Here is a 13,563-nt window from a genome sequence, read left to right on the forward strand (position 1 = left end):
ATTAAAATTGGTCTTCTACCGTTGTCATTTGTTGTCTTGTCGAAAATATGTACCATTATTTGCTATCTCGTCAGAAGTTTGCATCGTGTGTATTAATCTCGGTCTGCGGTGTTTTTGATTATTATATTTGTGAATATTTATTTTTGTTAGGTTTTGCATGTTTAATTTTGTTAATTTTTGAATATTCTTGTTTACAATTTGTGAATGTTTCTTTTTGTTATGTTTTAAATATTTATTTTCGTTAAATTTTGGAGGTTTTTTTATTAAGTTTTGAATGTTTATTTAGATTTTGGATATTTTTTAATATATTTTGATTATTCTATTTTGTTAGGATTTAGAGTTTCTTTTTGTACAATAATTTTAGATTTTCCTTTTTATTATGTTTTGAATTTTTTTATATTTTAGATTTTTTGGTCAGTAAAAGACGCTGTTATGGTTGCCGCCGCGATCAGAAGGAGGGATGGTAACAGGGAGATGCACGATGCTGTAGAATTAACAGCTACAAGGGAGGCACACAAAACGCTACAAAAACGATCGCGATAGAGAAACACACAATAGTTCAGAATTAATGACGGTAGAAGAGGTGCACATATCATTATAGAATTGACAACGCTAGGGAGATGCACGACATTGCAGAATTGATGATCAGTAAAAAAACGCAAAGTAAAGGAGGAGTGACGAGTAAAATAAGTATTATATATAAATATAAATGTCAAAATTAGTTTGCTAGCTATCTACTAAGAATTATATAAGAAAAAAAAATCAATTTGAGTTGATTTAGTGGTTAGTTTATTATTCTGCTTAAATAAATGTGAATAATGTATTATGTATATAGCAATTTATTCGCAAGCAACAAACTCTGAAATAAAGTTTAAATTTGTGACAAATGAATCTTTAACCTATTAAATTGAGAGAAACTATGAAAAAAATTAACGTTAAATCAACTTTTTTGTTAATATAAAATCAGAATTTTGTTATAAATTGGTTGATTTATTAAATTATTAGCAGTAGTATTAGTTAGGGATAAGTATTGTTTTGGTCCCTGATATTGAGGGTAAGAATCGAAACCGTCCCTTATGTAATTTTTTTATTTAGAATCGTCCTTTTAAATATTTTTTTCTAAATGACAAAATACCTCTTTTTTTCACCATTTCATTCTTCTTGTTCTTCTTCCTCTAGGAAAACAAATTCTGTTCTTATTCTTCTTCTTCTGGAAGAAGAAATTCTTCCATTAACAAACTCAAAACTTCAAATCTTAATACAGTTAACAAAATCCAATTACAAGAATTAAAAATACTCAAATTCATCTCCAATTACAAAAATAAAAATTTTATCATTTTAATTACCAAGAACAATCAAATACAAGAAAAAAGAACAAAAATTAGAGAGAAACACAAAATTCGAAAACAAAAATACAATAGTAATCCAGAAATCCAAAAATCCAGAAAATAAGAATAAAAACAAAACCAACAATAAAAATTAAGAAATTAGGAATTATGATCAACAACATCAAATTCTCCAAATCTAACAACAATAACATGTTCAATTTTTTTTAAAACATAAAGAATGAAACTTTATCTTATAAAAAGCATGGAGGTCGTCGTTGTTGCTCTTGGAGATCGCCATTAGGGTGGAGGTCGTCGTTGGCCGCTGCTGCTCATGGAGATCACTGCACCGTTGAGGTCGAGGTGAAGGTCGTCGTTGGCCGCTGCTGCGCTTGGAGGTCGCCGCGCCGTCGGGGTGGAGGTCGCCGCCATCAGGGTGGAGGTCGCCGTCGAGGTGAAGTGTGTGTGGCGGTTGTGTGTGATGGAGAAGAAGAAGAAGAAGGAGGTGGTGTGTGATGGTTGTGTGTGAAGAAGAAAAAGAAGAGTGATTGTTGTGTGTGAAGAAGAAGGAGGAGAAGGAGTTGCGCTGTGTGTTTTGTGTTGTAACGATGGAGTGAAGAAGTTAGGGTTTGAAGTTAGAGAGGTGAGAGAATACAAGGGTAAAATGGTCAAAAAGGACGATTTTAATACCAAATATAACATTAAGGACGATTTTAAGTCAAAATATACACCATGGACGGGTTCGATTCCGACCCTTAACGTGAGGGACCAAAACAATACTTATCCCTATTAGTTACTTACAGTTTGTTTGGATGAGATGAAGTTGGAAGGAAAGAAAATGAGGGAGAAGAAAACGGATGGAAAATTTAGTTTTCCTTCGTTTGGATCAATAGAAAAAATGAAGGGAAAATAGAAAAGTATGTATAGGACCTACTTAAAAGTTTTCACTTCAAAGTTGGGTAGAAAATTGAGATAGAAAGGAAATTATGAGTAAAAAATAATTTTACCCTTTTCATTACAGAAATTAAAATCTCTAATTTCAATCTTTCCAAAAGAAGAGAACACCTCCTGATCGTTGTTACTTGATTTTGCGTCTTGTTATATTTTTATATATTTAAAAAGAATGATATATATTTTTATTTATGCATTAAAAGATAACATAAAAGAATAAATTCAAAAAAATATTATTGTTAATAAAGATAACAAGTTAAAATTTTGAAATGTAATCAATTACTTTTTTTATTAAAAAAATAATTTAAATACATTGGTATAAGATAATTTACATATAATGTAAGAAAGGGTATTAAGGTAATTTCACTTGGTTATGATTTTCTCTCTTCTTATTTTTCTTTCCATCCAAATAAAAGAAAATTATTCTTCTATTTTCTTTTTATCCATTTTCTCTTCATCCAAACAACATAAAAAAAAATTTTCTTTTATTTTCTTTTCTTCCATTTTTTTCTTTCTATTTTCTTTCCTCTCATTTTCCTTCTTCAATCCAAACAAAGTGTTAGACTTTTTAAAAAAATTAATAATACTTAAGAGTAGAAATTAAAATGTTTTACGAAAAAGAAAATAATAACATTTGACATTAAATGAAAGTGTAAATATAAAAATAATATTGCCAACAAACTATAACTCAAATGATATAATTTCTTTATATTGAGATTGAGGGTTCGAATTTTTTTATTTTTTGTAAAAATAAAAATATATAAAAATAATATTAATATATTTAAATAATTCTCCACCCCCTTTTTTCCTCTGTTTTTGACGGACAATTTTCCCCCTCGAAACTGAAGAAGAATAAACGCATAAAAGCAGTTGGTCATTACTCATTAGTCGTCATACCCATTGTGCCAAATGTTAACAGCATAGTCTAATTATTTTTTTAAAATAATAATGTCATCTTTTTCTATAAATTCGTACAAATATATAATGAAAAAAAATACTATATAAGAAATAACATTATAAAAAGTAGAAATAAAATTACCATTCCCTTATTTTTTAATGTATAAATGTCACTAGTACTAATTTATATTAGACTAAAAAGAAAATAAACTTTTGAAAAACAAATATTTATTTTATTTATGAACTATTTGTTTATAATTTTTTAAAAATAGAACAAAAAATAAATAATATTTTTATACTTTTTGATAAACAGGTAAAGATATGACAGAAACAGTTGAAGAGAAAAAAATATAAATATTTATTACTATTAAGGCTTATAATTAATTTTTCCCAAATCTGTCCTTAAAATATATAAATATAAAGATGTTAAATTTTATTTACTATCAATTATTCAGATGATTAAAATATTTATTACATTATATTAAAATGTAAAACGATTAAATATTTAATTAAATTATGTAATATAATTTATTTATTCATATATAAGTATGACTACTTTTTTGTAATTTAATTAAAAATAATACTTACATATTTACTAGATTTATATCTATATTCTTATGCTAATAAAAATATTTTTATAAGAAGTGCGCATGACATTGTGAAAGAAATAATAATTTAAAAAAAAAAGTGAAAGTATATAAAAGGAAAACAAATGTTATATGGGAAAAATAGAAAGCCCAGAGCGTCTCTTGTTGCTCCAGCTTTAATGGCGTGTGAGACTACGCTGAGTGTGTACACCTACGCTTTCCAGTAACCGCATGTAAATCTTCAATCTTTGCATGCTTCACCAACTCCTCACAAAAACAAAACCCCATTAACCCAATTCATATGATTCTCTCTAAAATGCTAAAATGCAATCCCAATTCTCATCATAAAGGAACCATTTTTATTATTCTAAAAAAACTGTGACCCAGATGGCCAGACAGTCGTAACATCTTCTTTGAATCGATATCTGAAAAGGGTTCTCTCATTGCTTTGTGTGAGTTTTTCCTTTTGTGTTCTCTGTTTTTTTCTTTTTCTCTGCGTTTGTTCTTTCAGTTCTTTGGTGTGTGAATGTGTTGAGATGGGTAAAGAAATGACTGAGAATGTGAAAGACGATGGTGAGCTTGAGGAGCTTGAGATGTTGCTGAATGAGATCCCTCGGGCAACATCGCACAATCTCCTCCACCTTTACCACAGGAATCGCCATGTTAATGGTGATGATGATCATGATCATGGAATGTGTGGTATGTATGATGATGTTGATGAGCCGTTAACAACTCAGATTCAGTATCCATGTGTTTCATCACCTTTGAGTGGCTTCTCTGACGGCTCTTCGTCAAGCTTGTTCCTCCATGGTGGACATTCCCTCTCTGACACTGGATCACCAACATTGGAGGATCTCAAATCCACCATTCCTTCTGGAAGCTCTTGTCACCCGAATCCTTTCTACTTGGATTCACTGACACCTGATTCAGCTTCCATTAACAGTGCCAATGGAAGCTTCGCTGATGAACTTGGCCTCTGTGCCAATTTGAGTCAAATGTACCTTGGAAATCAACATGACAGTCCGTACGATTCCAAAGATGTTTCAATGGGTATGAATGGGGTTCCGTTTCGTGATTGTTCCTTTACTGGAAATACTCCAATCAATGTCAACAAACATGGTGATTATTGCAATTTCAATAGGGAATTCTTAGATTGTGCGGCGGTCCAGTCACTGTTTCCCAGGAGTCCTATCAACCATGGTTCTGATATAAATCCGACATTATCAGGATTAACCCAGGATTACAAAATGGCTAATTTATTCGGACCAAGACAGTGTACTAAATGGCCTGAGACAGTTCCTTCTCAGTTGAATGGATTTGGTGTTTCAATGGATTCTCCAAGGCACAGAAGGCAGATGCTAGATAACTATTATTTCAGAGGAAATCAGGGACCGGTGCCTGCTGCTTCTTTGAGCCGAAATTCAGTGGTTGATGCTATACTATGTGCACAGAAAAATGGAATGAATTTAATGGAAGAGACATGCATGTCAAGATTGTCAAACTCTTCCCTTTGTACTAATTTAAGACCTTATTTGAGTGTTCAGCATAGCCACCCTTTATCTAATGCAAGAACTGTGCTTCCTTCAGATGCAAGAATCCCACAAGGGAATCTAGATTCTATCACCAGTGAGGGAAGCTTCATTTTACAAGGTGAAGGTTTAAATTATGTTGTTAACAGAGGCTCAGATCGTTCAAGATGTCAGAATAAGGCTGCTGTGCGAGGTACTGGATATGGTAAACATCTAAGGAGAACAGAACTTGACACCCAGCACCAGGTTGTTGGATCTCATGGAAGTCCTAGGAGTGTTGGGATTGGTTGCTCGTTCCCTTTGATGCCAAAGTATAGTTCCCTAGCCGAAGCTCGAGGATATATATATTTAATAGCCAAAGATCAGCATGGGTGTAGGTTCCTCCAAAGAACGTTTGAAGAGGGTACCCCAGAAGATGTTCAAGTGATATTTAATGAGATCATTGATCATGTGGTGGAACTTATGATGAATCCCTTTGGGAATTACCTTATGCAGAAGTTATTGGATGTATGCAGTGAAGAACAGAGAATGCAGATTCTACTCATAATTACTGAAGAACCAGGACAGCTTGTTAGAATCTCTTTAAACACCCATGGGTAGTGCTGCAACTTATGCAAATATTACAGTATTATATTGACTAGATGATATCCAATTTGACATCATTCTTAATTTGTTTCCTCCCTTTTTATCAGCACTCGTGTGGTACAGAAGCTGATTGAGACTCTCAAAACCAGGCAGCAAATTTCATTAGTTGTATCAGCTCTTGAACCAGGATTCTTAGCTCTCATCAAAGACCTAAATGGAAACCATGTAGTTCAGCGTTGTTTGCTATGCCTGAACAATGAGGATAACAAGGTATGATGATCCATTTCATAATATTGTTGCAAATAAAAGTTCAGTCTTCTTGATATGTTTTTATAAACGGTTGATGGTGGATCATGATAACTAATCATCTCATGTGAAAGAGCACATTATTTGTTTCTCACGGATTCATTTCATTCTGGAAGTTATCACACTTTTTGCTTAACATGCAACACTTTATTTGTTTGGATCGGTAGTTACAGGGAGACGTTTAAGGGGCGTGTTAAGTATGAAAGACATGATTCCACATTTTTTCTGGCTTGGCTCTTGCCATCATTGATTTAACCTGCTACTCTTGCAATTTTTATGCTACCGTAGTTCGAGAAGTTTTGTATTCAGTGGAATATGTTTAGTAAAAGCTCTTGATGGTCATTACCAAGACAAATGATAGACTAAATTTGCTTAGGTGTTATGGGTTGCATTAAGATTCCTGTTCTATATTGGATAAAAAAATTGTTTTACTGATGTATTATGGGTTGCAGCAATATTTGTCTTTTTATTGAAAACATCAAGCATGTAACAAACATGTCATTGTAAAATAATGTATGTAGGATTTTCAAAGTGCACAAGCATTATAGAGAGTACTAACTAATGAACCAAAACAATCATCAATCTGTGATAATCTGAGGTAGGTGAAGAGTTGTAAAATGTGATGATGATTGAAGTGGTATCTGTTTTTGGTATGTATTGCTTAACTTAAGGTTTAAGGTTTAAGGTTTAATATATATTGTGTGATGGAAATGTTCATTTGGCATATATCTATGTTGTATGTTAAATTTTGTATGAATTGAACTATATGGATGATGTTATGGTATATTTTCTTTTTCCTAGTGCCCCCTCTTGTTTCTACGGGTAGCCGTGCTAATTGATTTAATGCAGGCCATTTTGAGAGAAGGGCATTGTTAATTCCTTGAGGAGAAATTATATATATATTTTTTTCTGTTTGCATTAAGCAGTTCATCTTTGTTGCTGCTGCAAAGTATTGTGTTGACATTGCAACTCATCAGCATGGATGTTGTGTTCTACAAAGATGCATCGGCCATTCAACTGGGGAGCATCGAGAAAAACTGATTGCAGAGATATCTGCTAATGCACTTCTGCTATCTCAAGATCCATTTGGGTAATAATTACAAAAATGTTAGATTATAAAGCATGTGCTAAAGCCTTCCATTGAATTTTTAAGACACATCTAGCTTTTTGTCTACCTACAGATTATGTTCTATCTTATACCAGAAGCCAGAAATATCTTTAGTAATTTGTGTAGAAGATTTTAACCCAACTTACCGGAGGCTACATTTGATGGGGACTAGAAAATTTGGTGCTCATGCAGCATCCTTTGTTTTACATCTGTGCCTTGTGCTAATGAGCATTTCTTATGATAATCTTGTGTTGTTTTATAGTGTCATTGTGGCAAAGAAGATGATAGCAGCGAGAGTAATTTTAAATGAGATTTCTTTCTTTAAAGAAGATGATAGCAAAGTTGACTGTTTTTAACAAATCACCAATTCTATGCGTACCTTAATCATTTCTAGATGATAGGGTAGTGTACTTGAAACTATGAGATGAATGATTCCTCTACTACCTCTTTGATTTTATTACTGTTTCATCTCTGTTCTTTTCTACCTGCTGCAGAAATTATGTTGTTCAATATATCCTGGAGTTAGGAATTCCACATGCCACTGGAGCCATACTTCTGCAATTTGAAGGTAATTATGTGCACCTGTCAAGACAGAAGTTCAGCAGCCATGTGGTTGAGAAGTGTCTTGCTGTATTCAATGATGAGAATCGGTCGAGAGTCATTCATGAACTGCTTTCTGCTCCTCACTTTGAACACTTGCTTCAAGATCCACATGCAAATTATGTCGTTCAATCAGCTCTTCGCTATTCTGAGGTTTGTAGCAAGACCACATTATCTTCCTTTTCACTTTTGACAAACCCATTACAGAACGTTTTGTTCAACTTCAATATCTTGCCATGCTTTTTTCTGTTCTTGTTTTGTCTGTGTGAGAAGTGCACATAATTTCCATAATCTTGTCTTTGCAACTTTTTCCTTGAGTTTCTTTTTGTTTTCTCACACTCTTTTTTTTTTCACTGAACCAGGGTCATTTGCACAATTTACTCGTTGAAACGATCGAGTCCCACAAGGCAATTTCTCGTAACAGCCCATATTCTAAGAAGATTTTCTCACCAAATCTTTTGAGAAAATGATGTATATTCTCCTCTTTTGCAAGAAGTGTTGTTGTTGTTCATAAGGATGTCGGAATCTGCTGGCAGAGTTATTTGTTTTGCATTGTTATTTAAGTGTAAGTTGGGATGCTGATGCTGATAACCATACAAAAAGACTCTTCACAATCTGTTTAGAAGTGCTTATCCATCTGCTCATGTAATTTTGGAAACAAAAAAAAAAAAAAAAGAAGGAAAGAAGAGCAGACAAGTCTTGCTCACATTTAATTTTTATTTTTTGGACAAATATGAATGTACTATTTCTGTTGTCTTGTATTTCAACTTCTTGAGTATTATCATCCTGTTAATTATGGTATTCTCAATGTGTGAGAAAGTATAGTGTATAGTGAATATTTAGGATTTTTTTTGCTGCTATTTGTACAAATACTAAGAGGAAGGTTTAACTTCCGTTATTTTGTGTAAGGCGCTTCTAGAATAGCCTTTTCTCTTGGGCGCTTTTAGAATAACATCCTTTGCCTTGGTTGCAAGGGAATGAATTATGCTGCATCTTATTCTGTATTCATACTTCTTATCTTATTGTTCTTGTTCCTCTTTCTGGAGTTGTTGAAGTTTTCACAAAATTCCCCTTTTGAAAGAACATGAAATCAATTTGCTTTCTCTTATTCAGCCGAGTAATACTAGTCACTTTTAAAATATAACTAGACTCAAATTGAATGAAAGTACGTACCAAAAGTAACTTATTACTGTTAAACGGATAGAATAGTACTGAATCTGAAGCCGTCAAAGTAGTGCTAGAGTTATACGTTCATATTCCTCGTAAATCATAAGAGTTAGTGTCGCTTTCCAAATAAAGGATCGGAACACTATCAAACCTGTTAACAATATGTTTATGATTAACAAAATATTTTACTTGCTTATACACGATGCATGTAGTTGTGAATGTGTGTATCATATATAATAATCAAGTCAAACAAGAATGGCAAAGGTGAGAGAATGTTTTTTTAGGACAGAGAAAGACAAGTATCATGACTCAGCAATTCAGCATGTCCGGATGAAACAAAATGATTATTGAAATTTTTAGTTAAATATTCTGAGAATGCATGGAACAGAAACTCGGATGCTCGCATTGCGATTTGATTAAAATTTCTAATGTATTTATAATTTAAATTTTTTTTATTAATAGTAACTTAATACGTGTCTTTATTAACTAAACCCTAAATCCCGAGGATTCCTGTTCTGTGAATATCCAGTTCTCCACATCTCCTCCATCCTCCTCCAGCGACACCAGCCCCAGGCCCCAGCCGTCACCATTCTTCCGGGCCCCTGAGCTCTGCCGTTGCCGTCGCCTTCCTCTCTTCTGTTCTGCTGCTCCTCTCTGTTCTCCGCCTCTCTCCCTTTGCCTCCCAATCTGCTTCGCTGCCTCTCCTATTCTCGCTTTAAGTATGCCCTTTTTTTTAATTATAAATTTATATTTCTGTGTTTTGTGTGTGTGATTCCTGAAATTGTAGTCTGATTCTGTTAACCTAACCGTCTGCAACCGTAATAGCTAAGCTGAAGTTCGTTCTAAGAGTCAATAGATATTGGCAGAATCGGTGATAAAATGGGTTTAGGGTTGAGAAACTTCAGTGAGAGAAACAATAATGGACAACCTGTCCTGGACACTGAGAATGGGGAGGAACTCATGCACATGCAGCGTGGTGTGGACCTTGTGCTTGCGAACCTCCCTCCCATCTCCTCCGGCACACTCTATATTACTACCAAGTAACTAAATCACTTGTTATTTTCCATCCTTTTACAGTTACATACTCAATTTTACTAAACATCACAATCTGGTGACTCTGTTTGTTGCGGGCAAGTGATATGGCTCAGCGATGTAGACAACACCAAGGGATATGCTGTTGATTTCTTGTCTATTTCCCTCCATGCCGTCTCAAGAGACCCAGATGCCTACCCCCATCCTTGTTTATACACCCAGGTATCACCTATCATTTCTTAATTAATGTGTTTTGTTATTTTCAAATCTCTGACTAGTAGGGCGCTTCCTGAAGATTGACACTAATGCTGAAGAGGATGGTTCCGAAAACTCCGACTCTGAATCCAGTGACATACAGGATTTATCCAGGATCACAGAGATGAGGCTTATCCCCTCTGATCCTTCTCAATGTATGTTGGCAATTTACACTTTGGTACTTTTCTTGTTGTTACTCCGGGGTTTGCTTATATGTATTTTTTGCAGTGGATACTTTGTTTCAAGTATTCTGTGAGTGTGCTGAGCTTAATCCAGAACCAAAGGATGGTTAGCGCTATCCTCCCATACTGTTATTAATACTCTATTTTTACTTTTTACTCCTTTCTGAGTTGTTTGTGCTGATATTGTTCTTTTAGAGGAAGGAGAAGAGCATGATTGGGTTTTCAGTGCTGATCAGATGGAAGGGGAAGAGGAAGGTATATGCGGGGCTTTTTACCTTGTTTGTTAAAATTTGAAAAGGTTTGATCCCGTAGATTGTTCTAGTTGTTACGTTGCTAAAGATCTTCATCTTCCCCCAGAGGAAGAAGGTTATATCTCTCATAATCCAGCGAACTCTCTTGGTCAGTCAAATGGACATCATGATCTAGCTCGTACAGTACTTGAGGTTGGTTGCTCTTCCTCATAGTTCCCTATCCACTTTTGTTTGTGCAGTCTCACATTTTGACATATAATCCTGCAACTTCTCTTGTGATTAAATTTCTGCAAATTCAGTTATGGATACTTAAAAGTTGTCTATCACTATTTTATGTCTAACCTTCAAAGTTTCTGTAAATTCAGTTATGGATACTTTAGGTTATTTGTTAATTGTGCTTTCTCTTTCATTTTGGTGGTTGTTTTTATTTTTCCTTTTATATGGTGTTATGCTTGAGTCTTGATATACTGAGTCTCTTGAATAAATTTTAAAACTTGCAGATTAATTGTTCCTCTCTTGATATGGAATAATTATCATTTGCTTTCTGTTTTAACACATTCAAACTAGAACTTCATTCTTTTCTTGCCTAAAATCCTTTAGAGTGTTGTTTGGATAGAGTATTTTAAAATTTTTGAAGAATTTAAAATAGTGTAACTAAATTGATGTAATTCTGAAATGTCTTGTTTGTGCAACAACAAAAGATGATATATATGTATCAAGTTTGAGAACAAATTTGTTGTCCATCAAGTTTTAAAGGAAGAGATAACGGAAGAATTTTAGAATTCCCTCTCTTATGGGGTATTTTAATTTCTTTATTTAAACTAAACAAAATTACTCTATAAGATACTTTTGTAAGTTGTAAAATTCTTTCTATTAATATCCAAACAGCATTTCCAATGAAAGGATTTAAAAGCCTCTTAGAGAATACATTTTGTCCTCCAAATGCTTTATTCGAAGACACTCTTAGTTCAGCCACTTCAGCACTGTGGGTTATTATTAAAGAGTTTCCTCACTAATTCCAGATTATTAAGAGGTACAGTAGCATATAATTAACAATTAGAGTAGTAAGGGGTGAGAGATAGAAGTTAGGGTAGAGAAAAGTTGAGGTATCAATGTGACACTCTCAAGAAGTATTATTCAGAAAAGAAGGATGAAGAATGAGTTATGAAAGAAGATTCACTTGGCATTCGAGAGGCCAAACTCTCCACTAAATAGTCACTCCACTTATTCCCTGCCTAAAAACTTTTCAGCTTTCTTATTTATAATATCAAAATACTAACCACTTCCCTAAACATGTGGAATAACAACAATTTGAAGTTGTTAATCAGTTACCTGTTTTCCCCTCCCTCTATAAGTAAATTTAAAAGGAGTTAAATTCCGATTTTGTCCCTCTTGGTTTGTTACAGTTATTGAATGGTCTGTGATATAGGGAGAGACCAGGTCAGGAGAGAAGACGTCAGATGTGTTTAAATTGTTTAAATGCTTGTTGCTATTGCAAACATCATGAACCTTGTTTTGTTTTGTTTCCTTATTTTTTTTAGTATCTAGAACAAATTAGGTTACTATATACTATTTGGATCAAGTACCATTTTCTGAATTCTGATTAAAGGAGAACCTTAGGCATGACCTGAATATTAATGTAAAATTCATTGCATTTTATGATAATCTATTAAATATTAAGGAGTTTGGCAAAATCTTTTTATTTTTTTCTCCTCTGCTTTTTATTTTGATAGGCTCGAGACACCGAGCTAGATATGGATGCGAAAAAGTTGTTGGCAGTCGCTATAAGAACAAGACAGCCACACATATCATTTGGTCTTTATTCTACTTGTTTAAGGGGTGGCTATTTATTGTGTAGTGTCTTCACTGCATCTAGTGTATGAAAGTTTTTCAACTGATTTTACTACCCATTCTCTAAATAATTTTTTACCAATAACTGGCTTGTGCTTCGGAGGGGTAGACCACCTATCTTTGTTGCAAAAATTTTGATAAGTACAATTTTAGGATATTTGAATGATTAATGCTATTTTATGGAATTTCATTCTATTGACACTTTCAAGTTCATGGTAACCTAATTTCTAAATTCAAATATTGGAATATAGTTTTTTGTTATTATTTTAAAAATTTGAAGCAAAAATGATTACACTAAGACAATTTATTAACTGGTTGAGGGCATATTTTTATTCTATTTTGTGTATTGATGTGGATAAACCCAATGCTGGTTTGTAATGTGTTTCTCTGTACCGGAATCCTTATCTATTCTCATGACTTGTGAGGCTTTAATGCTTCGTATTGATGATTTTGTATTTGCTTATCTCCAAAGTAACTGGTAGAGGGGCCGGGGAGGAAAGAGAAGTGGTTATGGCGAGTTGTCGATTAGTTATATAAGAAACCCATGTTCAGTACCAGATTTTAAATTTGTTTCAAAATTATCCCTTATTTATATTAAGTTTGATTGATTGCAGCTTCATATCAATGATCAGCGTTTTGAGGATGCAGAAGAGATGGAGCACGATGAGGATGGCACCCATAATTGAGTGGCTGTGTTTAGCCGAACATAGCATATGAACTGTTGGTTATGTTATGTAAATTAGTATGAAAATTTGATTAGGGGGTTATATACTGTTGATAATTGATGGACAATTATGCGCGATTAATGAATTTTGTTCCATGTTTAGAATGATGAAAGTGCTTTGAAAGTGTTAGCAGGTAACAATATTAAGCCCCTAGTTTTATTCTAAACCACTAAGAATAGGTGAGTTGTGAGTAGATTTGTGCTAAGTCGTGG

At 33.6% G+C, this 13,563-nt stretch overlaps 2 protein-coding genes across 4 annotated transcripts; both read left to right on the top strand.

The window, feature by feature from the left end:
* The first annotated feature begins 3,925 nt into the window (after nt 1-3,925).
* Nucleotides 3,926-8,555, top strand: LOC130970345 (putative pumilio homolog 7, chloroplastic). The gene is made up of 5 exons (XM_057896406.1): nt 3,926-5,885; nt 5,982-6,144; nt 7,107-7,270; nt 7,783-8,041; nt 8,251-8,555. Exons 1-5 carry the CDS (start codon nt 4,297-4,299, stop codon nt 8,356-8,358), a joined length of 2,283 nt encoding a protein of 760 aa, XP_057752389.1. The 5' UTR covers nt 3,926-4,296; the 3' UTR covers nt 8,359-8,555.
* Nucleotides 8,556-9,471: 916 nt separating this feature from the next.
* LOC130967252 (chloride conductance regulatory protein ICln-like) lies at nt 9,472-13,563 on the top strand. 3 transcript variants are annotated; one of them, XM_057892068.1, is made up of 8 exons: nt 9,472-9,774; nt 9,881-10,095; nt 10,186-10,309; nt 10,383-10,497; nt 10,571-10,630; nt 10,720-10,779; nt 10,882-10,967; nt 13,241-13,524. In XM_057892068.1, the coding sequence occupies exons 2-8, from the start codon at nt 9,935-9,937 to the stop codon at nt 13,310-13,312; spliced, it is 678 nt and encodes a 225-aa protein (XP_057748051.1). In that variant the 5' UTR covers nt 9,472-9,774; nt 9,881-9,934; the 3' UTR covers nt 13,313-13,524. The 3 variants fall into 3 exon arrangements, with proteins under 3 accessions (XP_057748051.1, XP_057748053.1, XP_057748054.1); XM_057892070.1 differs by having other exon boundaries at nt 9,548-9,774; nt 9,912-10,095; nt 13,241-13,563; XM_057892071.1 differs by having other exon boundaries at nt 9,663-9,774; nt 9,922-10,095; nt 13,241-13,560.

This window comes from Arachis stenosperma, chromosome 3 (assembly GCF_014773155.1).
Source record: "Arachis stenosperma cultivar V10309 chromosome 3, arast.V10309.gnm1.PFL2, whole genome shotgun sequence".
In the NCBI taxonomy this organism is placed as follows: Eukaryota; Viridiplantae; Streptophyta; class Magnoliopsida; order Fabales; family Fabaceae; genus Arachis; species Arachis stenosperma.

Bases quoted from the DNA above. Each gene is read 5' to 3' on its own strand.
- LOC130970345 (XM_057896406.1), top strand. From the start codon at position 4,297: ATGGGTAAAGAAATGACTGAGAATGTGAAAGACGATGGTGAGCTTGAG. The intron at 7,271-7,782 runs GTAATAATTACA...TACCTGCTGCAG, and splicing joins CTATCTCAAGATCCATTTGG to AAATTATGTTGTTCAATATA. The intron at 8,042-8,250 runs GTTTGTAGCAAG...TCACTGAACCAG, and splicing joins CAGCTCTTCGCTATTCTGAG to GGTCATTTGCACAATTTACT.
- LOC130967252 (XM_057892068.1), top strand. From the start codon at position 9,935: ATGGGTTTAGGGTTGAGAAACTTCAGTGAGAGAAACAATAATGGACAA. The intron at 10,498-10,570 runs GTATGTTGGCAA...TATTTTTTGCAG, and splicing joins CCCCTCTGATCCTTCTCAAT to TGGATACTTTGTTTCAAGTA. The intron at 10,631-10,719 runs GTTAGCGCTATC...TTGTTCTTTTAG, and splicing joins TAATCCAGAACCAAAGGATG to AGGAAGGAGAAGAGCATGAT.